Source organism: Melanotaenia boesemani, chromosome 23 (assembly GCF_017639745.1).
Source record: "Melanotaenia boesemani isolate fMelBoe1 chromosome 23, fMelBoe1.pri, whole genome shotgun sequence".
In the NCBI taxonomy this organism is placed as follows: Eukaryota; Metazoa; Chordata; class Actinopteri; order Atheriniformes; family Melanotaeniidae; genus Melanotaenia; species Melanotaenia boesemani.
This window is the reverse complement of record NC_055704.1, coordinates 13,647,793-13,669,876: the sequence shown is the minus strand read 5'-3', so window position 1 is coordinate 13,669,876 and position 22,084 is coordinate 13,647,793. Positions and strand designations below refer to the sequence as shown.

The following is a 22,084-nucleotide window of genomic DNA, read 5'->3' as shown; positions in this document are numbered from 1 at the left end:
TCGAGTGGTGGATGACACTGATCATCAAGCAAAGATTGTTTGATGATCACGGTTCAAACACACACAGAAGTTTTTAACTGAACATCCATGTTACCTGGACGGTGTGGTACCTCAGGCTGCTCACATTACAATCAGATGCAAGACAATTATAATTATGAACTGTCAAATCTGATCTGTATTAATCTGGAATTGAATTGAAGTAAAGCACAGTGGCTGGTAATATGGCTATCTTAATGAATCAATTGTGTAATTTTAGTTTTGATTTAATGGCTAAGGCCTTTTTCAAAACCAAGCAATGTTTAATTTAAAGGTTTCAGGCCCTCCCTCGCTTTAGAAAGCACATACATTACAACACAAACACAAACACACACACACGCACACACACAATTCGATGTCCTAATTCATGTCAGCAGGCCTGCTCCACTAGTAGACAGCAGCAGTATGCATGCAGGTCTTTGCGCCAAGAGCCATCTGTCCTGTAACAGAAAGAGCAACGTAGATTATGTTGTCCAGAGAGAGAGAGAGAGAGAGAGAGAGAGAGAGAGAGAGAGAGAGGAGAGCGAGAGAGAGAGAGAGAATTACGCACACCCTGATCTGCTCCACACAGATCCAGTGTGGCGCACAGACAGGCGGCAGCCCTCACAAAGTGGGAAGTTTTCGCCAAAGGATTCTGAGTAAAAAAATTAATCACCTTCATGTCGACTCTGTTGGATACTAACCCGCCGATGCTATGGTTACCTTTATTACGGTAGGAAGACCCTTTATATTTTCTGTTGTGACGCTACGTGGGGCAGGTTTGTCGCGGAGTAAACTTTGGTTCTCGTGGAATTTGACGATAGAATAGACACGCCAAATTGTGCATGAAGTTAAATGGACTTTTAACAGATGATAATTACCAAAAGTTTGATTTCAGCTGTGTTTAATCGGGGGTTAAAAGCTTTGAAGCTGAAACAACTTCAGAATCCAGCTTTCAAAAGTTTCGGATTGGTTTATAGTGGGACCGCAGCCATGTCTAATTTTCAACAGATTAAATATGTACTTTGAAAAATAATAAATAAAGAAATATAGAAATGTTTGATGTATTTAGGAAATTAATTATCCTATAGGCTTGGACTTTAGCAGGTAACATTGTGCGCTCCCTCGAGGCAAACCAGCATGGACACACAAACTTATTTTACTCGCCTTTCTCTTGGCGCACAGGTAAACAAAAGGCATGGGTATTTCCGACGCTGGCTCTCACTCAAACATTAGGACCTTGCAGCTTTTTAAAACTACTGGAGAGTTCTGTTTGTAAAGGCGTGTTCTATGTGCTGCATGGAGCGGATCTGGCTGAATGCGCACGAGAAACAACTTGGTTCAACTTGTATCTGTGGATTTATACCCACGCGCTAATTTGTGCCTTGGCGCGCAGTTTGTGGGTGTGAAAGCAGATATGTCACAGATGATTAACTTCCTAAACAAAGACGGGTTATGCATTGAATGTTGCACTTCTTCTTCTTCGCCCACTGCGCGCTCCTCGCTCCATATGCAAGGATGCATAGTTAGTGTTGAATGCAGGAACTCTAGTTTGGAAGCTTGTCATCTATTTACGCACAGGGGCCGTGAACTGCCGTAAAACTTACTTAAATACCTCTTTTTACGTGCAGCAGCAAGTGCAACATGCACGTGCACATTCCATAACCTTGCCGTTTTTCTCCATCCGCGAAAAACCAGATTCCAGTCTCAGACACAACAATCGGAAGTTGCACATGGAATTACATGAATTTTCCCGTAATATCGCATTTCTTTGCGTGCGTGTAAAGTCTGATACAGGGAATGCAAAGAAGTGATGCTGTGTAGTTGTACGAAAGGACAGTGTGCCACATTTGCGTAATGGCGCGCATAAGTGGGCGTCTTGAGCCATTGGTGGATGCGTTCCTGTTGCTGTTGGAGTGCCTGTGTGTGAGAGTGAGAGACCAGAAGAGCAGCTGTTGCAGCGGCGGATTTGACCCAGGGCCTCTCTTGACGTGCAGACACACAGCATGAAAAGAAAAATTAGGACGCATGGAAGTAGGCGCAAGACAAGGACCGGTTCCACTCTGTGACTTAGTGGGCGCTTGAGTCAGTAATGGACTCTACAGCTGCAAGCTACGTGCTTGTCATGTAACTTTCTGTAAGGCGCAGCTGCATGGACTCAGTTGGACATGGATTAGTTTGTGTTTTATTAAAAGAGGACAGAAAAAATGGGGAGTAAATGGTAAGCAGATCATGGGCGGAGCTCCTGGCAAGTACATGAAGTACAGTTGATGCTTTAAAAACTTCTTGTTGTCTCTCTTGGCATCACATTCCAACCTGTTTGTCAGTAGGCCTTCTCCTCAGGCTTACCCAACTACCTCCCATACTCTCTTCCTTTTAAACATATGTCAGAAATAAAGAAATTGGATGCAAATATGCATATTTAAATAATAATAATATCCTTAATCAGATTAATAAAATGCATAATAACATAAAGTGGTTTTGCCAACTGTGACAACATGGCTCTAAAGTGAAAGATCAAGATTAGAGTTTGAAGCCAAGAGCATAAAGTTTCTACCTCCTTCAGCCACTGGTGAACAGTGTCAGCATTTTCTTCTAGTGACCACAGTCTGTTGTGGTGGCTAGCCATGGTTGTTTGGACTTTGTCCAATTTGTCATTAAGTTCTAGGATGGACGTTTTATAATGTTGCATTTGCTAACATGGGCGTTGGCCTGGGACTTTTTACCTGGTTTAATGTTGTTTGGTGGTTTATGTGTTAATGTATTTACAAAAAAATGTGCATCAATTCCACAGATGAATCTCTTTGAATTAACATGCTAAGTTTAACAGTGATATTTTTTTATTTATTTATAAAAAATTTTAAGAGTATGTGTACATGCGGATGGTATCGGACTGAAACCCGATACTGGTGTTGGTTTAGGCGCATCCCTAAATATATGTGACTGTCAAGTGGATTCTGTTGTGAGAATGACACATCAACTTCCTCTGGTAAGTTTAGCTTGTTTCAACAAAGGAACAAAAACCATCATGTGATTTAAGTTTAACTTGTTCTGTTTAACTGGCCTCTTGTTGATTGAGAAAAAAGTGTTCTTGGTCGATCAATATTACCTCCTCTTACATCTTTTATTAAAGTGTGACTTGCAGGTAACCCACTAACTTTAAGTCCAGGAACATTTAGCAAGAACTATTTTTTTGTATAATCAATATTAAAATCAAATGGTTTATTGTGCAAGTGTGGTTCAAAAGTTATGTAACAAAAGGAAAAGCATTCAAACTGGGAGTTTAACAATTAGAAATATGGATCTAATCAGGAGTCTTGATGTTGGAAAAATTAAACCAGGACAGGATGAGGATCAATACCAGAGAGAAATTCGTTTGTTTGAGAAGAACAAGCAGAAAATTGAGCAGTATGCTAGTGAACTAGCTATTTTAGCTAACGATTGCTAACATAGTTTTTACATCAGAGCATAACAAAAAGAGAGGTGGTTGTTAACTACTGGAGTATTACAGTGACCAGACACAGACTAGAGTCTAAATGCCCAAATATTAGGTGGTGTGAATATTAGCTATGCTACACATGACCAAAATTACCGATGATAATATCAATCTTTCCAGCAGAGGTGATGGAGGGAAAGGGTGAGTGAAAATGAAGAGATAATCTGGATTTGGACAACAGTGTTTTGGAAAACTGTGACCATTGTAAACAGAAGTATCTCCTATCAATGTTGGGCAGGTCTGCTGTTTTCTACATCTAATCTACATAACTAATCCTCAAGTCAAAAGTGAGTTTTTAACAGTTCAGTTTCTCTAACCTGTAGAGAACGTGTTAAGGCAGGTAAGCTAACTCCATTTCTTTAGGTCTAAATTTTTTTTATGTATATACTTTGTAAATAAATTCCCTTCAGTTTGTATCACTTTCAGAAGTGTTTGAGTGGAAGCATTTTGTTGTGAACCCCCCTCAGCATGTGATGTTTTACTTTTGTTCACCTCTCCTCATGTCATGCCATTAAATGTAATTAAATTTACATTTGACTTTTCCAGTAATGTTCAATTAAATGTTCTAGAAATAGCAAAGTTTAATTAGATCACGAAAAAAACTTGAGAGTGGGACAACTGAAATCACGAAAAGATCAAAAGATTTGTGTAGGGGAATCACATCACTTCAAACAATTTTTCACCTTGGAAAGAGGAAAATCTCATTTAGACATCCTGAAGCACATGGATGGGCTACTAATAAGGGCAATTATGGAACACAGGGAGCTGCAAAACCCAAGTCAGGATCAGAATCCTCTGTTAGCTTATGCAACGGTTTGGTGGTTCATTGCAAAAATCAATCACAATTGACTGAGTTATGGCAATTTTTGTGCATTTAATTAGATAAAGTTGAGTTTAATCAGATTATTATCAGCTAACAGTAAAAAGTTATCCCATGTAATCTTGTGTCAATAAGTAGAGTTTCACCAGCTGATCAATGATGAGTTGTGGAATTTTCCAGGTCCACTACAGCACATATAAAAAACAAAAACAAAAACAGCATTTTAAGCAACCAAGTTAACCCATGTAGCTCTGAACAATCTAAATCCATTTAAAAAGTATTTGACTAATAGAAAAATCATGGAAAATTTAATCCCTACATGATAGATGAAGACCTCTGAGTCAGCATTTAAATATGAACAACAAATAGACATTTGATTAAAAAAATTAAGGACTTATTTAGACTTTTGTTAGAATGATCTTAGTAGATATTCATGTAATAATCAAAACCTAATGATTCCCAAATACAAGCTCTTCCAGTCTACCTAATTGTTAACTCCCATAAGCCTCTATTAAGAACTATTAAAGTGGTATTAATTAATGCTCTATCAGTTAAGAAATTTACTTATTTCTTAGATTTAAATAAATAGATTGACAAATCTGCAGACCTTGACTTTACAAGTAAATGATGCTATAGATGACAGAAAAGCTAATAAACTACCATTATGCTGACTTTGTTCTCCTGTAATTGGCATCTTTAAATTACTTGGGTCGGCTGTAGCTCAGATGGAAGAGCAGTCGTCTGCTACCTGGAATGTCGGTGGATCGATGCCTGGCAAGACGCTGAACACATATTGCCTCCCAATGAGTCCATCTGCGAATTTAAGTTAAAAAGCACTTTGTATAAATCAGTAGAAGTGCTGTATGAACGTGACATGCAATAAGTACAGTCCATTTTACTTGTACTGTCAATGTAAAATCAAAGTTGATGCTATTCAGGGTAGAGAAAAGCTTCCCCATGGCAATACTGTCCTCAGACCAAAACAATTAAAACACCACAGGAGGCTGCAATGGAAAGATGTAACAGAAAAAAAGGAACCTTATTAAAATATCTGAGGAAAACATTAATGAAATATGTAATTTAATGTTGAAACGTAATCATGTCAGCAGTTTCACCATTAAGGTTAAGAATACAAATTTTAAACAACTTTATGACTTTTCCTGTTACTGCTCTCATTGATTTATGAACAAATAGAAATGTACATATACTCAAATGGAGAGAAACCCACAAGGGAAGCTGCAGGATGAAAAGCGTGTGCTGATTTGTCAAAAGCGATGGTGCAGAAATGTTGCTTTAAGAAGGACAAACAAAAGCACCAAACTCCACCCATCACTCCACAGCTCTAAAAGCACTCAACAATGTTTCTTGTCCCTTGTCTCTGCTTTTCAAATTGCCAAAGGGTTTTGCAATTAAAGTCAAGTGGAGTTCAAGTACTTCTCTAAAAATATAGATTCGTGTTTAAAGTGGTATCTGCTATTTGGGTCAAGTACCTAAAAGATAAGAGGGGGCTTTTTGCAGTAAGTGAATATTTTGACTTGGCTTGATGAGATTTTTAGGCATATAAGTTCATTAAAAATGTATAACAAGACTTCTGATATTCCCAAAGTTAAAATCTAGGGTAAATACAAACTAATGTGAGTAGTTTGCCAGATTTTTTTTTTCCATTCTTCTCTTGGTATTCTGTTTGGACCAAACTGTTCCTCCAATCCTATATGGATGCATTTTCACCGCCTTGCCTGCTCCAAGATGGTTTACACATTTAGCAGAGTGTTTATACGTTGCACATTCTTACGGCTAGTTAGAACAAAACATACTGCAAGGATGAGGATTAGGCAGCTCTCTCCGCTGATACATCACAGTGCAGCAGTTCAGTGAGGACACACGCATTCATTTAGGACTTTCATCCCTTTAACCTGTGACCTTAATGCTTACCTTAATGCAAATTATTCTAAATCCTCATCAGCACAGTAACTAAAAGCTTCTCTGCTGTCTTTTCATTGTCTTTCCCACAACTCACAGAGAGGCAGAGCAGATAGAGATCATGCAGTTTCAAGGTGAGGCTTCCCAGCAGTTTGGTCATATGACAGTTCAGCTGTCCTCTTTATGTCTGTTTCAACCCGGTAATCTGCCTCTCTGTCTCAGCGATTTTCTTTATCTCCTCTCACATCCGCTATCTGGATCTTTATGTTCCTCATTTTCCCTCTCTCTTTACATCCATCCTCCCTCCCACCCTGTTTTTCTCTCGCTCCCTCTCTTTCTCTCAGCTCTCTGTTTCCATATAAAAAGAAGACTCAATGACCGGATGATGTCCTGATCCAAATACAGCTGATCTCTGATACTGGCAGCTGGGAATTCCCATATAAGCCTATTTATTGTTCATGTGCATGTATTTATCAATCAGATAAATGTGTAATCTAGATTATAATGTAGCTTGATTTCCTGTAACTCAGCCAAATTTCTTGGAAGCTAAGACAAACTATGCTTAGCTTTAGAGGTTTATAAGAGGTTAAGAAGATATTTTAAATCCATAGAGGACCACTTAATTGCTCAGTTTGGCCATAAAAAACATGATGACAACAGTAAATGTGGTCAGATGGGGTTTAGGTTGGACAGCGATAGGCTGAGATCAGATTTCCATGCACCTTGCAGTGTCTGACGGTGCAGCATTTAGATCCTGTATTAGTTCATGCTGCCCCGTAAAGCAGATATTCCCCCTTTCCAAATGAGCAAAGATGGCTGGAACTATAAACTTGGACCCATGCTTCACACAAGTATATATATATATATATATATATATATATATATATATATATATATAATCCCCAGGTATAATGACTAAAACAAGTAAAAACAAAAGATGAACAGCGGGGATGAAAAGCTCAGGTGTAAGAAAACTTACATAAAAATATTTAAAAAAAAACAACATAATTTTTAACAGGACAACCGAGCACTTAATAACTTTAAGTAAATAAAGAAATGATCATGAGTCACGCTGTTAAACAAAATGACACAAAATGGTTTTCAAATGTCATGAAAAAAAAAAGTAACAAGATTGTTGAAAAAATAAATTCAAAGCACGAGTTGTATGTGCTATCATGAACCTGTCAGCTGATGTTGATTATCGACACCTCAGTAAAATAAGCCCTGCAATAAAAACTTTGTTAGCCTTTGATCAGCTAATAACCTAAGACCCTGCTGAGAATGATGATGACCCCAAACCAAACTTATGGTTTAAAGGACAGTTATGAAAGGATACCGGTATCATTAATAATTGAGTTATTACAGTTAAACAGAAAACACTCAGAGCTGAGCAGCACAGATTTATTCTACATTAAATCTAAGTTTTCAGTCATTTCTATTTATATTGTTGAATCAAAGGACAACAGCAGTCCATTAACCTCCTCTTGATCAGGCCTATTTTTTTCTGCCTCCTTTCTGAAATGATATACCTAAAATAAATTAAGTACATCTTCACATCTACAGGAGCTGTATGCATTATCTTGGTCTCAAAAGAAAGATGAGACTTGTGAGATTACTACAAAAGTGTCAGAATTAAGATGTGTTACCTTGAACACAATAGAAAATGTAAATGGTTATTGTATCATAAAAGAAAACCAGGACAGAAGCATAATTAATCTAGGAATGATTAAATTAACATCTAATGAGGAAAGGCGTAAAAGCAGAAGCTAAAGAAAGTGAACCTGAACATTTTTTGGCATTCCATTGGGTTGCAGGTGGGATGCTTCAGGTGTTAATAGAGGGGTTATGCAGGTTAATATCTCAGGAACCTATCAGCTGATGCTGATTATAGACACCTCTATCAACCACGAGAGTCATGAGAATTGGGGGACAGATCCCATATTCACCTTAGAAACACCATGAGGATCCAGAAAGAAGTCAATCCAATGATAATATATTATAGGAAGAGTGAATACTTCACTATAAAACCCACTTCATCTTCATGTAAACTTCAGGACCTTCATGTCTTATTTCAAAAGCAGAGTCATAAGAGAACATATTAGCAGAATTTCTTTGAGCTGGAATAAAACTTTTGACCACAACACACCAAAAGTAAGACATGATTTAGGAATTTTATTCTTTGCTACTCTTTTGCTGCTAACTACTTTTACATGACTCCTTGTTTGCGTGGTTTGTGTGGAGAAATTAGCAAAAGCCCTTCTCGTGTTTTTACTACATTCCCATATAACTGCTTGGGGTTTGAATTGTGTTTCATTTTGATGGAAATGGTTGGTAGAGTCTTTTAGCTGAGTCGCTTCTTGTCATTTTTGTTTGCATATTAGGATTTATGCCTTCTAATGTGTACAAATATCTTTTGTACTGCACATATCTCATGCTCATTCCTATACAGAGGGTTCTTATCCTCAAAAGGTTAAGATGCTAGTGAGTCTTATTATAATTATATATAATTATGTGTCTTGGAGTCCTTTGTTAAAAATAAACAGGCTTTATGTATGTCATGATTAAATAGGGCATGCAAATGAAAAAAAAAACTTTAAGATAATGATAACTGATTTTTTAGAACTGTTTAATACATTCAGTTTCCTCCTCATTGAAAAGAAGTTGTTAGGTTGTTATAAAAGACTTGAATTGAAAATTGGTCACACTCCAGCTCTTCCTGGACCTAATTTTTGAGGAGTAAATTAATCAAAGACACATAAATCTTTGTAATCAGACCTGTACTGAGCAACTGCTTTAGAGCCAAAATATTTTAATCCGAGGTAATCATGCAGCAAACTTTCTGTAATTTCAACTGTCAAGCTCAGATTTCTATCACGGGCATCTGGCAACCAGTGTAGAGCCATTTCACACGTCACAAGAGGTAGTTTAAAGTTCAGTTTAAATTCAAATTTATCCTCTTTTTGTAGTAATTAGTGTTGCAGAGGGCTGTGGACACCTTCTAAAACATTAGCTACTTGTTCTACAAAACATTTGTGTGAACAGTACACACTTTTAAACTATATGATTGCATTAAACATTTAAACCAATCAAAAAGTAAAAGAAATCTTGCCTCATGACACCATTTCATGGCTATTCTAAGAATGGAGAGACTTGCTGTGTTTTTGTAGAAGCTATTTTATTCAGGTTGACCTTTCCTCTGGTGTGGCTATTTTGCTAACCCTCATTGTGTATATGATATCACGAGCTTTTTTCCATATTCTGGTTTAAACAACAAGAGAATTGCCATTTAAATAATTAAATTATTGCAGAAGTACCTCTACGTCTGAGGTTAAAACTAAAAAGGGCTGCATATCTGATGAGAATATGCAGCTATTCTACTACAACTACTGCAACTATGAAAGTCATAAATGATTAACTGGTCGCTCTTAAATCAAATCAGAAATGTGCTGCTTTATTTATTGATTTATTTAAGGCGCTCGGCACAGTGAATATTGTTACAGAGGTGGTTTGATTTGGGTATCTCAACCAAAGCTATTGACTGGTTTAAAGACTACTTGACAAACAGATCACAATGTGTACAGGTAGATGGTTTAACTTCTGATTAGCCACCTGTATGTAATAGAGTTCCACAGGTTTTTGTCCTGGGCACCTGCAAACGAGATGTAAATCTCAGTGTGACTTTTCCCTGGTTAAATAAAGATTAAAAAATTGTAAGAAAGCTTTTCTCTGTGTGCATGGTTTTCATAATGCTGTTAAACATTTCTTATAAGAGGAAAGCATGTCTGAGCATGTCAGCATGGGCTTGATTAGTTCATGTTATTGCATTGCAAACATTTAGCAGTAACTGGTTGTAACTTAATGATGTCTCAGGACCTGGAAAAACTAGTCCATGTTTTGATCTTTAGCAGTCTTGATTATAAAGTGTTTTTACAGGTTCTACCTAAAAAATCAATTAGACACCTGCAGCTCATTCAGAACTCTGCTGCTCGAGTCCTCACTAAGACCAAGAGAGTGGATCACATCAGTCCAGCTCTGAGGTCTTTACACTGGCTGCCTGTTCGTCAGAGAATAGATTTTAAAGTTCTGCGGCTGGTTTATAAAGCCCTTATTGGTTTAGAATCAATACATCAGTGACCTCTTGATCCAGTATGAACCTACCAGAACTCTCAGGTCATCCTTATACAGTCTCTTATCAGTTCCCAGAGTCAGAACCAGACATGGAGAAGCTGCATTCAGCTTCTATGTTCCACATGTCTGGAACAAACTCTCAGAAAGCCTCAGATCAGCTAAAACACTTTTACTCCAGAATGAGGCCACTTTCATCATAACTCTAAAGGTACATAAATATTATCATAAATGTTATCAAATTTCCTTGTAATGCTAAAATAAGATCAGAATAAATGTAATTCCAACAAAATTTGCTTTAAAGCAGCAATACTGAACTTTGGCAGATTTTCTTACTTTGACCAAATGAAGCCTAAGTCAGCATTTGTCTTGCAGCCTGTTTCTTCGCTAAGCTTTGTCCAGTGAGTATAAACCAATCCTAAGCTGACTATTGTTCTGTCACTATCGTTCTTTTCCTCTTGTCCTCTGCTCATGTCCTCTTGCGTTTTGTGTCCTGAATCAGTCATGGTGCACGTACAAAATGGGCAGTGTTTTGATGTCCAGTTGCTGGCGTGTGATGCGGTTCCATAAAGCAAAATGCAGCTGTCGTGCTCCGGACTGAAACACAAAGTTGTCAAGTGCAGTTTCTTAGCCTCGAGATGTTGGAGGGGCAATGGTGGTCCCAGGAATGAACATGAGTGTTAGTGTGCCATCAAAACGAGTCAGAAGCACAGGGTTTTAACGTAGTGTTGCTTTAAATATTCAATCTTAATAGCTTCTTATAGAGTTAGTATATTGTAACTTTATTTGATCTGTCGGATCAGTTAATGTGATTTAACTTTTCACTAATTTCAACAGTATTGCTAGTTATGTAAAAAAGTATTTGGAAGTGATCATAATCATAGTTTTGTTTTTGGCTTTTACAAAAAAATGTACATGATTCAATGTTAAAATGAGATCTGATCATTCCTATTGTTCCTTCATGTAGTATCTCTTATCTGAATCTTACACCTGAGCTGCTGTTCCTTTGAAAGCCACCATCCAAAAGCCCGGTTTTATCTATGGACTCTGTTCTTTCTGTTCTGAAAATAATTCCAGGGAACCATTCAATGAAGTTCTTTGGAAGTGCATATACCGTAAAAGTAATTTTCTTTCATGTAAAAAAAAAAAAAGAAAAAGATAATGGTGAAACAACAAGCTATTCGAACTAACCAGCCCAACCCATTTTCCTGGCCTACAGTTTGAAATGATTTATTTACTATCGAACCAAACTAGCTTTTAAACATTGTAAAAGACAGGATCTTCTGTGGAAGCAAATAATTATTGTTTGGAAGACATTTAACTTGAATAGAAAGCTATCAAACACACAGAAGGATAGATTATAATTTAGATTCTATAGTATTCTTAAATGTTAACTCTTTATCTGGAAAGTATTTATTAGGAGAACAGGTGAGTCGCCTTTAAAGAATGTTTGACGGTTATACAAAATATTGTTTTTTATCTTTTCACTTCAACTAGTGCAGGCAGGAGGTCCATCTACCCGAGTGTGCCTCTGTCTGAGGTTTCTTGCAAAGAGCATTTTTCCTTTCCACTGCTGCAAAGTCCTTTATAATATTGTAGATTTTTGGCTGTACTATGTCTTAAAGTGAGATGACCTAACTATATGATTTAGCTCTATATAAATATAATTGTGTTGAAGTTGAGTTAAAATAGTAATGTGCACATTTCCATTAGATTTGCAATACAAGTCACACTAATCCAATTTGCCACTGGATTACATTTAATGATTTTATCAGCTTAAGATGTGGGACCTTTTGCTATTAAGACGATTATTGCTTCCCATCTAAAACTTTGAAACTGCAGACAAAGTCAAGTCAGATTTATTTCAAACGGGTCAGAGATTTAGATCAGTGGATTCCTCTGAATTTGCTAGGCATCCAAACGCATTTACCAAGGTATCTTTTTTACTTTTCTCAACTTATCTCCATAAAAAAATGGTCTGGTCTCTCACAGCTGACCTGTAGCACTCATCAGACAGGCTGTATTTAAAGTTCTTTCTCTATGTTGTGGATACAGGTGAAGGTGGAAAAACGTTTTTAATTCTCTAGACAAAGGAAAGGAATCAGTTGAGCCACCTGAAACCAGCTCAAACACTTGGTAGAGACATCTTCATTTTCTCCCCATTAAATGAGATACCCATAAGTGACATCTGTGTGGACTGATGTGAACACCTTTGATATTTGAGCTGACAGATGTTCAGATGGCCCATGGGTGAAACCTGCTACCTTTAACACATTTTCACACACAAACCCAATCCCTTACACATCCCTGCAACTTGTTTAACCCTAACCCCAACATAATACTAATCTTTACCCCGAAGCCAAATGTCCATCCCTCACACCTGGCTGTTGTTGAAGTAGAAATCTTTGACATGTTCTTTTTTAAAACATGTTTGCTGTTTAATTTAATTTTATTTTACTGTGACGATAAAGTTAATGAAATGTATTGCAATGCCTTTATACAGGCAGGTTTAGTAATCACTTTTCATCGGCCAAATTTTGTTGTTTTACTGCTTTTGTTTTTACCAGTTAAAACATGTTACCTTGCCTTGTTTGGTATCATTCTTTTCAGCACATCAATACGTGTGATGTTAGATGTTTTTTCTTCTACTTTGACATATTGTGTTAATACAATGGAGCTAAAATTACACACAAAAGTGTAAAAAATACAAACATGTTAGAACAAACCATTTTTATAACTTGGAATGCAAAAAACAGTAGTTAATTCTAAAAATGTATGTACAAATTTAGCAAACAACAAAGTTATAGACAACTATTTAAGAAACTATGTCTCAGGTGGTTTTTGCATGAGTATTGTATTGTACATTTTGTATGAACAAAATGACCAGTTACACTATAAGATGCCACAAAAATGATTCATACCACTCCCCCCCAAAAATAGTAGAAAACCTCCAAAAAACATAAAAAATTAAACAGTTCCTTTCCACCACAAGACAGAGAGGACGTCAAGCCTGATTTTACCAGGCTCTCTTAGTCCTCCTGTCCACCAGGAGGCAGCCCTTTCTTCCTTTTTTCTTTTTTTATTTGGTGGTTTTGGTCACTCCCAGAACTTTTCCTCTTCCTCAGCAACCAAATGAATCTCGTTATCATTTGTTTCTTTGATTGGCAATAAGAAAAGAGGTGTTAGATTTGTTTTTCTTGCTTGCTTGCAGTTTTCTTTGAATTGGCCGTTTTGACCTGTTCTTCCTGTGCCAGATGTGCACCAAATGTGACGTAATATACACGAAAAATATATATATATATTTTACTTGGTCTATTAACACAATTTAAAAACTGCTATGTAGTTTAAAATCCACACTGCTGAAAGAGGTTGGACTCTGCGTGGCTTACCCCTGCAGAGGATTAAGTTTAGTAACACTCTTAAATGAACATTGCAATAATAACTTGTGTAAATCTTAACTTTATGTAGAGAAAACTTATACATGTGATTATTTTAAGCTTCTAAGTGGATTTCTGAATATGTATTTTCTATGAACATCAGAAATAAGCAGATCCCCTGGGAGTTGTAAGTCACCTTGAATGACAACATCTTTTCTGTCTTTGTGTCGTTACTGACATCTGGAAAAGGAGTGTAAAGGAGTATAATTTATGGCTAACATTGACCTCTCAAGATGCAGAGAGTCAGAAAACTGGCTTTCCTGGAACTAAGGCCAATGTTGTGTGGGAAGATATTTTGACATGTTATTTGTGCTTCCAGCTTACATTTATCATTTAACAGAATTACAGCTAGACGTGTTGCAATGTTGTAAAATGTGATCGCTCTTTGGTTTTTTTCTTTTATGCTTGGATTTCATGATATGGCAAATTTCCAAATGCATGAGTTTGACATCATTGGTTTGCAACGTGCACCTGTCAGAGAGAAAAAAAAAATATGGAGGAACAGATCAACAAAATTGAAAAGCTTGGCAAGTCTAATTGCAATGGATTTGACAGTCTGAAGTATTTTCAGATGGAACTGCTTCATTAATGTGTTTCACTTTTCTGTAACCTACTTGATGTTTGCACTGAAAAACTCAGTGCTTACTGTAAATTAGTGAACGTCTAGCAAACCCTGAGCAGTACTATTATTTTCTGTATTGCCTCTAAATGATTATGTGATGCATTTTATTGGTTCTGGCTTAGTTTCTAAAAAACTGACTTCATTCTCCTCAATACTTTGCCTAGTGTGACCAGTTGGATGCACAATCTGTAGGCTTCCACAAGTAGTTTACATCACTTTTTATAGTCCTTTAAAAAAGAAATTGCACAATGTTTCTTTTCTAAGGTTTTACAAATCATGGCATAGTTAAACAAACTCTTAAAGTAAGGTAAATTCTGCCTCAGATGAACAAGAACACATGGCATATTGTGCATTCCCATCATCTATTTAACAAAAACTAAGCATAACTGCCGAAGCTGTGCATGAAAAACTAAATACATTGATTAGTATTTGGGATTACTTTGGGCACGTATTTCCAAAAGAAAATGACCAATACTTACTAGCTTACAACATTCACCCATCAGCTAACATAACAAATCTGAATAGTAACGAAACAGAGCGCTGGATGTCAGCTGACGTTGATTCATAGTATCACACGTTGACAGCTCAATAATGAAAGCATACTGGGTCATTCTGGCATCGATGCAGCTCCAGTAGAGGACCCATGCATTCGGTGCAGCGATGTCCAAAACATTAGCAAACACCACAACAGGCCATCTTATAGTTGCAGTTCGAAGTTAATACTGTCTTGGTATCTTGTCAAGATACTTGCTGACCATTTCTCTCCCATCTGAGTCTTCCTCATTCGCTTGGTGGCGCATAGCCAGAGCTTATTCTGCATTCATTCTTCTGCTTTTGTTCATTTTTTAAAAATTTTTTATGCATCATTGGTTTGCCTGTTTGCCTGTTTGTCTGTCATAACTCAAAAAGGTATGGATGGATTTTGATTAAGGAATAAAGCAATAAGGAACAATTGATTGCATTTTTAAGGATTCTTTACTATTGAGAGATATTTTTGGGAGGGATAATTTTGACATTACAGCTTCTAAGTCATCTGATAAGGCCCAGAATCATTGGCAGGAAAAGATGACATCATGGTAGATGTTATAATCTGAAGTTGTTTGACACAGATCATGTTGATATTCTGGTACTGGTGCGTCAGAAGGTTCAAAATGTAGGGGGAACTGGGTGGACTGTTGGGACTTCTGCCGTTTTTCTCAGTGACCCCATGGCTTGGCGGAGGTCTGCACTTTCTGAGTGCTTCTAGTTATCATTATTATCAAATCATGTCCTAACAATCAGCTGTTTGTGGTGTAACTACAAAACAGTAACATACACTATTAATGCAGGTAGATGTGACTAAAAAAACAAACAAAATTCAACCACAGAAGTTTGTAAGTGAACTTTCCAAAAATGACCTGCTACATTTCAGAAACTACTTTTCAGCTTCTTCAGGTTTGGGAAAAAAGATGTCATGAAAAGAGCATGCCTCCAGCTGGTAAGCATAAGGCGGGTGTAATGTTGCTTTGGGCTTGTGTTGCAGCCAGTGGTACGGAGAGCATTTTACTGTCAGAGTGAAGAATGAATAATGAATTCTAGCAGATTCTGGCTTCTGCAACAGGACAGTCTTTAAATCCACATTCTTAAGGTTTTGACATGGTCTTCACCCTTCACTCACCCATAAGCTAAATGTCATAAAAAAATGTATGAATAAACCTCAAAAAAGCATTTTTATAGAACCAAAGGCCTTTTGCAGAAAGATTTCCTAAAGAAAAAGAGTTGTATCAGGCTATAAAATGTATTTGTTAACCTTATTTATTCAAATTTTTAAAGAGGAAAAGATAGAAAGTAATGGCATATAGATCATTAAAGGTATCTGCCATTTTTAATATTATTTTTCTTTGAAACCAGCTTTTTTTTTACTGACTGCCTATAGGAGCACAAACATTTGCATATCATAGCTTCAGCTTAATGTTCTGACCAAACTGGTCTGGTGGGTATGCTAACATGTAGCAAGCATTGCAACACAGAAATGAAAAAGCTGAGGCTTGCAGATGATGGACTTTCTTGGTACTGGAAGTAAAGAATATCACTAGCACAGATCAGCCGAAAGATGCAGCAACCTAAAATGCCTGATTTTTGCGACAGCTTTTGTGAAGTTAAATGGATCAAACAGCCTATGAAGTCCTGCACAATGAGTCATTAATTTGAGTCGGGTGTGTTCAAGCAGGGACACACTGAAAACCTGCAAGACCAAACCGAGTAGCCCTGATATAGACCCATCATGGTGATTTTCCTCTTCCATTCTCTGACGATGTTTCACAGTAGAAAAATGTTTGAGTTGATGACTCATCTTCCAACACAGTGGTACAAAACTTTCACTTTCATGGTCAGCACTAGAAAAGTATTTTCAGACTCTGGGACCTTTATTAGGAAAGTGGTACAGGGAGAGAATGGGTCACATGCAGCAACAAGCCCCCAGCCCAGATTCAAACCTGCTTCAGCTGCCTCGAGGGGCTAATCTATATGAGGTGGTCACTCAAGTAGTTAAGCAAAACCCCTTACTGAACACTTTAAGATGGCAGATGTGACATACTTCTCCTGCACACATCTGCATGTTATTCAGATATACAGAAGGGAAATCTGATATATAATAATAATAATATGTGTATCAGGTAACGCTGAAAAGCACTGGAATTTGCCAAAGTTGGATTAAAGTTGCTGTGATTGGACAAAATTGCAAGGACATGCAGAATTAGTGAAGATTGGTTAAATTTGCATTGATAGCTGCGATCATTACGTCACAAATCCCTGGAGGGACTGTCTGCTGTAGTTTTAACTAGATGATACTGGATGATACAGAGCAGGGGACAGATTGACAACAACAAATGGTTTATAGTTTATTTTCTTATAATTTTGCTATTTCTATTTTTCCAAATTACTGCCATGCAGCTTAGTGTGGCAGGATTCATGATGAATTTATAATGAAATATAGAAACTGCAGTTTTCAAAGCCTCAGGTTTCATTTTTGGCCATAATTATCTTTTCTTGGTGAGCAAATAATTCACAGCAAGGTATCACATCCATACAATGTAGTCATTTATTTATATCCTGAAAAAAGACCTATAGAATGTGTTATTTAAACCGCTGCCCCTGCAGGCAGTATGAAGTATTGCAGTCTAAAAAATAAGACGACCAAATCGGACATCAGTTCCATCCTCTGTAATGACATGTATAAGTGTTATGTCTGAATAAACATAATTTAAAGCACTTCTTTTAATAAATAACAAAGTCCTTGTGTGAGTGGATGTCCTTATATGAAGCACAGTCAACTATCAGATTCAAATTGGAGACCAAATTATAATAACCCCCCCTGTTACTTTCAGGCCAGTGCTCATCAACCCTGGTCCTCAAGGGCTACCGCCCAGCAGATTTTAGATGTCCCTGTTGCAAATCACCTGACTCAAATCAGTGGCTCCTTAACAGGCTTGTGCAGAATTTAAACTGTTGAGAAGATCTGTTTAATTTGAATAAGGTGTGATGGAGCAGCGAAGCATCTAAAACCTGCAGGATAATAGGCCTGGAGGACCAGAGTTGGTAAACCCTGTTTTAGGCAATAACTTTAACATATTAAAAAATATCAGCATTTTGGCTTTACTTAAACCATTTTGTTGTCACCAGATTAAATTTAGGCAGTAATATTACTTGGTTATGAACAGAAACAGAAAAGCGTTCACGGTTTAGGCTACAATTCTTTATTTTTATGTCAATGGTCTGTTAATTTACAGTTTTATTTATACCTTTTTATACCTTTATACCTGAGATGTCAATATTAAAATGCATTAATTGTATTACTTGTTTTTAGCCTTTCAAGCCTTCTTAGTTAGGGTTAAAATACATTATTTATATGCTACGTAGCACTTTTTTCACTTCACAAGCTAATTACTTGTGGGGGGAAATGTATTTATCTAGTATTTTATGACAGTGACATATTTTCTTTTAGAATCAGAGATGTTTTGAGAGCAGATAGCTGCAGCCATTTTTCTTCACAGTCTATGATTTTAACATTACCACATGATAAAACCCAGTGCTCTAGTGTTACAGAGTTGAAGTGCTGGTTTTGCTTATAAAAGTGTTGCCACATTTGAAAAAAGATAATTTCTTTCAATCTCTAGCTGACAGGGAAACTAGACTTAGGAAAGAAAAAACGTTTGCCCTGTAGATTATGTCCAGTAACAAAATCGTATTACTGGAAACGGTTATTTTAAGGCTTTTTAGAAGTAATGTTAATTTGACACCTTCTCTCACAAATGATTTGTTTTTTTTTTGTTTTTTTTTGGACAAACTAAAACATCTGCTGTTGATTTGGAAAGTATATTTAGAGTAATTGTATTTTAGAAGGCATGTCTTCACACAATAACCTGTCAGCACTTGGCCATTTGTGGTAGAATTAGAATTTAACAGCACTGAACATATTAGTAAACATAATACAGCTGTTACTTGTTGTTTCATCACCTATTTAAAAGTGGAAAAAAATTACCTGGCTTTGATAAAAATGTCTTTTTTGAGAAGTTACATAGTCTTCTATCAAATATGAAAACACACCAAGCAAAAAAGTGCGTTACACGGTATGAGGCTCTGTTGTTTTCCAGTCGGTGCACATGTCATTAACCCCTTAAAAATCCACGAATATCAAATATTACAGAATTTTAATGTCACCATTTAACAAACATGCCTTTAATGTACTTGGTTTTGTAACGTTTCTACTAAAGTGTAGTTAAAAAAAAAAAAAGGTTTGAGGCAGAACAAATTGCGGATTTGAAGGGTGGATTCAGAGACTCCTTCAAATTCTGTGAATTGGGACAGTACCGCCATGACGTATGTGGCTGACGAATCCATACTTCGAAGTTTGCAGACCCTGAATTTGGACACACCTATAGTTAACGTTTCAGTTCTTCTAACCTTTTCTAGACACTCCTCTACTCAGTCCACATCTGCCCATTTTTTGGGCTTTGCTCCTCCACCTGGCCTACATGCTTCAAGTTGGTGCGCTCACCACCATGTGCTTTGGCACCTACTCTTGTCCCTATATAACCCAAAAGGAGGTACAGCAAAATATGCATTGCTCCTGCACCACAGCCTACTCTACATCCTACTGGTTGGCCCTCCGTGTAGTTCTTCACCAGTTCAGTTATCAGCAGTTGCAACTCATTTAGGGAATGAGGTGGAAGGTTATTTGGGATAAAAACAGGGAAAATGTTCCAGATAAATACCCTCCAGCACTTCTTGTTTATTCTACTTTATTAGTGCCAGCATTGAATATGTGTTAAGTGGTAATATGACATGTAACGAGACATCAGTTACATGAATTTCATCATGAAAGTAAACAGACATAGAGCTCCAGCATCATCAGAGAAAAGTGTGGAAGACACTGAACATTGATGTGATCACATATTGAAACAAGTGTTTATGTCTAAATTATGACATCTAAAGGTGTATTATGCTATTTCTAAATTTATTTTTTGATCATTTGTGTACAAAGTAAAGTTTACCTGACTACAGTCCTGTGCTTTGAGCAGCACAGAAACTCTGACTCTTTTGGGGCTCTGCAGTCTGCATTTCCCACATGGCAACAAAAAGCAACTGGGAGATTTTTGAGATTGTTGTAGAAAAATACTACCATTTTCTTCTTTGCCAGTTTTGTAGGGAGTCTAGTTTAAACCTTTAATCCAGAGAATATTACCATCCAACACACATGAGCCAAGCCACTGCAGAGCCCAACTGTCTATTCCTATTTCAGTGATTGCATTAGGCTTGACACCGGATTAGCTCTCCTGATCTCTGCTTCTGACCTGGGCCGATAAACTAATACTTGGTGTAATATGAGTCTTATTCATGAAGAAATGTGTCACAAAGCGCTTGAGAAATGACAAAAGAAGCAGAAAAGTGATTTCAAAAGAGGCCAGCTGGAGGAAAGACCACAAACTTTGCTCAGTTTGTATGTGTAACCTAACTCATGATGGACCTTGTCAGATGAAGAACATAAAGAAAACCACATCAGAGCAACGTAGGGTTCTCTCCCTTTGTGCTTATAGACTCTATGGAAATCTAACACTAACCAGTCCTGTTGTGTCTGCCTGGCCCGTTGTGTAAGAAAATGATGGATTGAGGCTTTTCTCATCTAATTCATCCTCTCTCGTTCACACAAGAATGAAAATATATATAATTTTTATGTTTTTCCATTCCTCAGTGGTGTGCCTCAGACCTTGTACTGTTTATCTTAAATGTCAAAATCTGCAGGTAGGTTTAGTTAGATCTGTTTTTTTTTTTTTTAAACACCACATTACAGTAAAAATACCACTTTAATTAGCTAAAACAAGACTGCACAACAAAAGGGAAAAGAAAAACCCAATAATTTAATTTGAATAAGCATTTGGCAAAAGTTTTAAATACTTGTTCAATTTGCCTGCAGCTTTTTTTCTGCATTATCTTTGATCTTTTTTTTTTTGGTTTACAGTACGCTACAGAACAATGGAATGTGCTTTTTTTTACACTCATACAACCCCATAGCAGTACTGGTGGTCATGTTCAAGATGTCCTTAAGAAGCATTGATCATTGTCCTTATATCTTATTCATGCTGCGAATCAGCTTCTGTTTACAGTTTAGTGATACTAATGCAAGACAAGACAAACCCTTTAAATTGTGTTTTGTTCTGTTTTTTTTTTTTTTTTTTTAGAAATCAAAATATGAAATTCTTTTAACACATCTGCAGCTCAGCTTTGCACAATCTGTGCATGGCTGCCATACTTTATTGTGGGTTTCTGCTAGTAGATGGGCTTGCTGACAGACAGATACTGGCTACAACGTCTGGATTCTTACCAGGACCTCAGTACAGTTTCATTAAGTTCGGCAGTTGCAGAATATAAGGCCAAAGACTGTTTTAAAGTTTTCCACGCTCCACCATCTCTATTAAATGACCCGGTCCTGTTCTGACGTATTGGACATTTTTCACTTTTGAATGCATACAGCTTGTTTGTTTACATGCACAGCTACACATGTAGCGTGACTTGGCATTTAATTAAACTAGCCTTATCCCTGTTACAATAGTGGAAAGTGACAGTCTGATTGGTGACACATGACCTCCTTTTGGTTTGCTAATACCAACTTTATTTATAAAGCCCTTTAAAACAGCCACAGCTGAACAAAGTGACTCAGACAAGATGATGATGACAAATTGGTACTATGCTGGTGAGTGAGTGAGTGAGGTGAGTCAGACAACCTGATGGTTCTACATGTTTCATACATACTTCATGCTTTTCCTGCACATGATCTCATCTGGTTGTTATTCTATGTTTTGACCAGCTTTTTCTTTTTCTGTGTATCTTCTTTTTCTGGGAACTGTGGCACATACACATCAGTGCTTAGGCAAGGTTGAGTCTTAATGAAAATATGCATGTTTGATCAATTTGTGTCAGCGTGTCATTACAACAATTAGAAATACAATTCAGTACAATTTCAGCAGGATTAAAATGTTTGTGTTTTTAAAAGTGTGGTTGTAGTAATAATCCTTTTGAAAGTTTAGATACACAGCACAGGAATGGTGACTGCTCTGCCGTGAGGAATTTCTCTTTCTTCTTTCTGAGATTTATGTACTCATCCTCGCTGTAAG

The 22,084-nt window shown here is 36.9% G+C and overlaps 1 protein-coding gene and 1 long non-coding RNA gene across 2 annotated transcripts in view; one reads left to right on the top strand and one right to left on the bottom strand.

Annotated features, from left to right (window-relative positions):
- The first annotated feature begins 618 nt into the window (after positions 1-618).
- The window catches only part of ntf3 (neurotrophin 3), a 48,094-nt gene continuing 26,628 nt past the window's right edge, over positions 619-22,084 (top strand). The window contains exon 1 of the mRNA XM_041976989.1: positions 619-748. Coding sequence (XP_041832923.1) covers positions 731-748 — 18 coding nt within the window. The 5' untranslated portion in view covers positions 619-730. The remainder of the gene's footprint in view (positions 749-22,084) is intronic.
- Positions 7,829-18,105, bottom strand: LOC121634397. The gene is made up of 3 exons (XR_006009224.1): positions 18,093-18,105; positions 15,191-15,195; positions 7,829-7,897 (listed from the first exon to the last, which is right to left on the bottom strand). It is a non-coding gene; the product is annotated as an uncharacterized LOC121634397 (long non-coding RNA).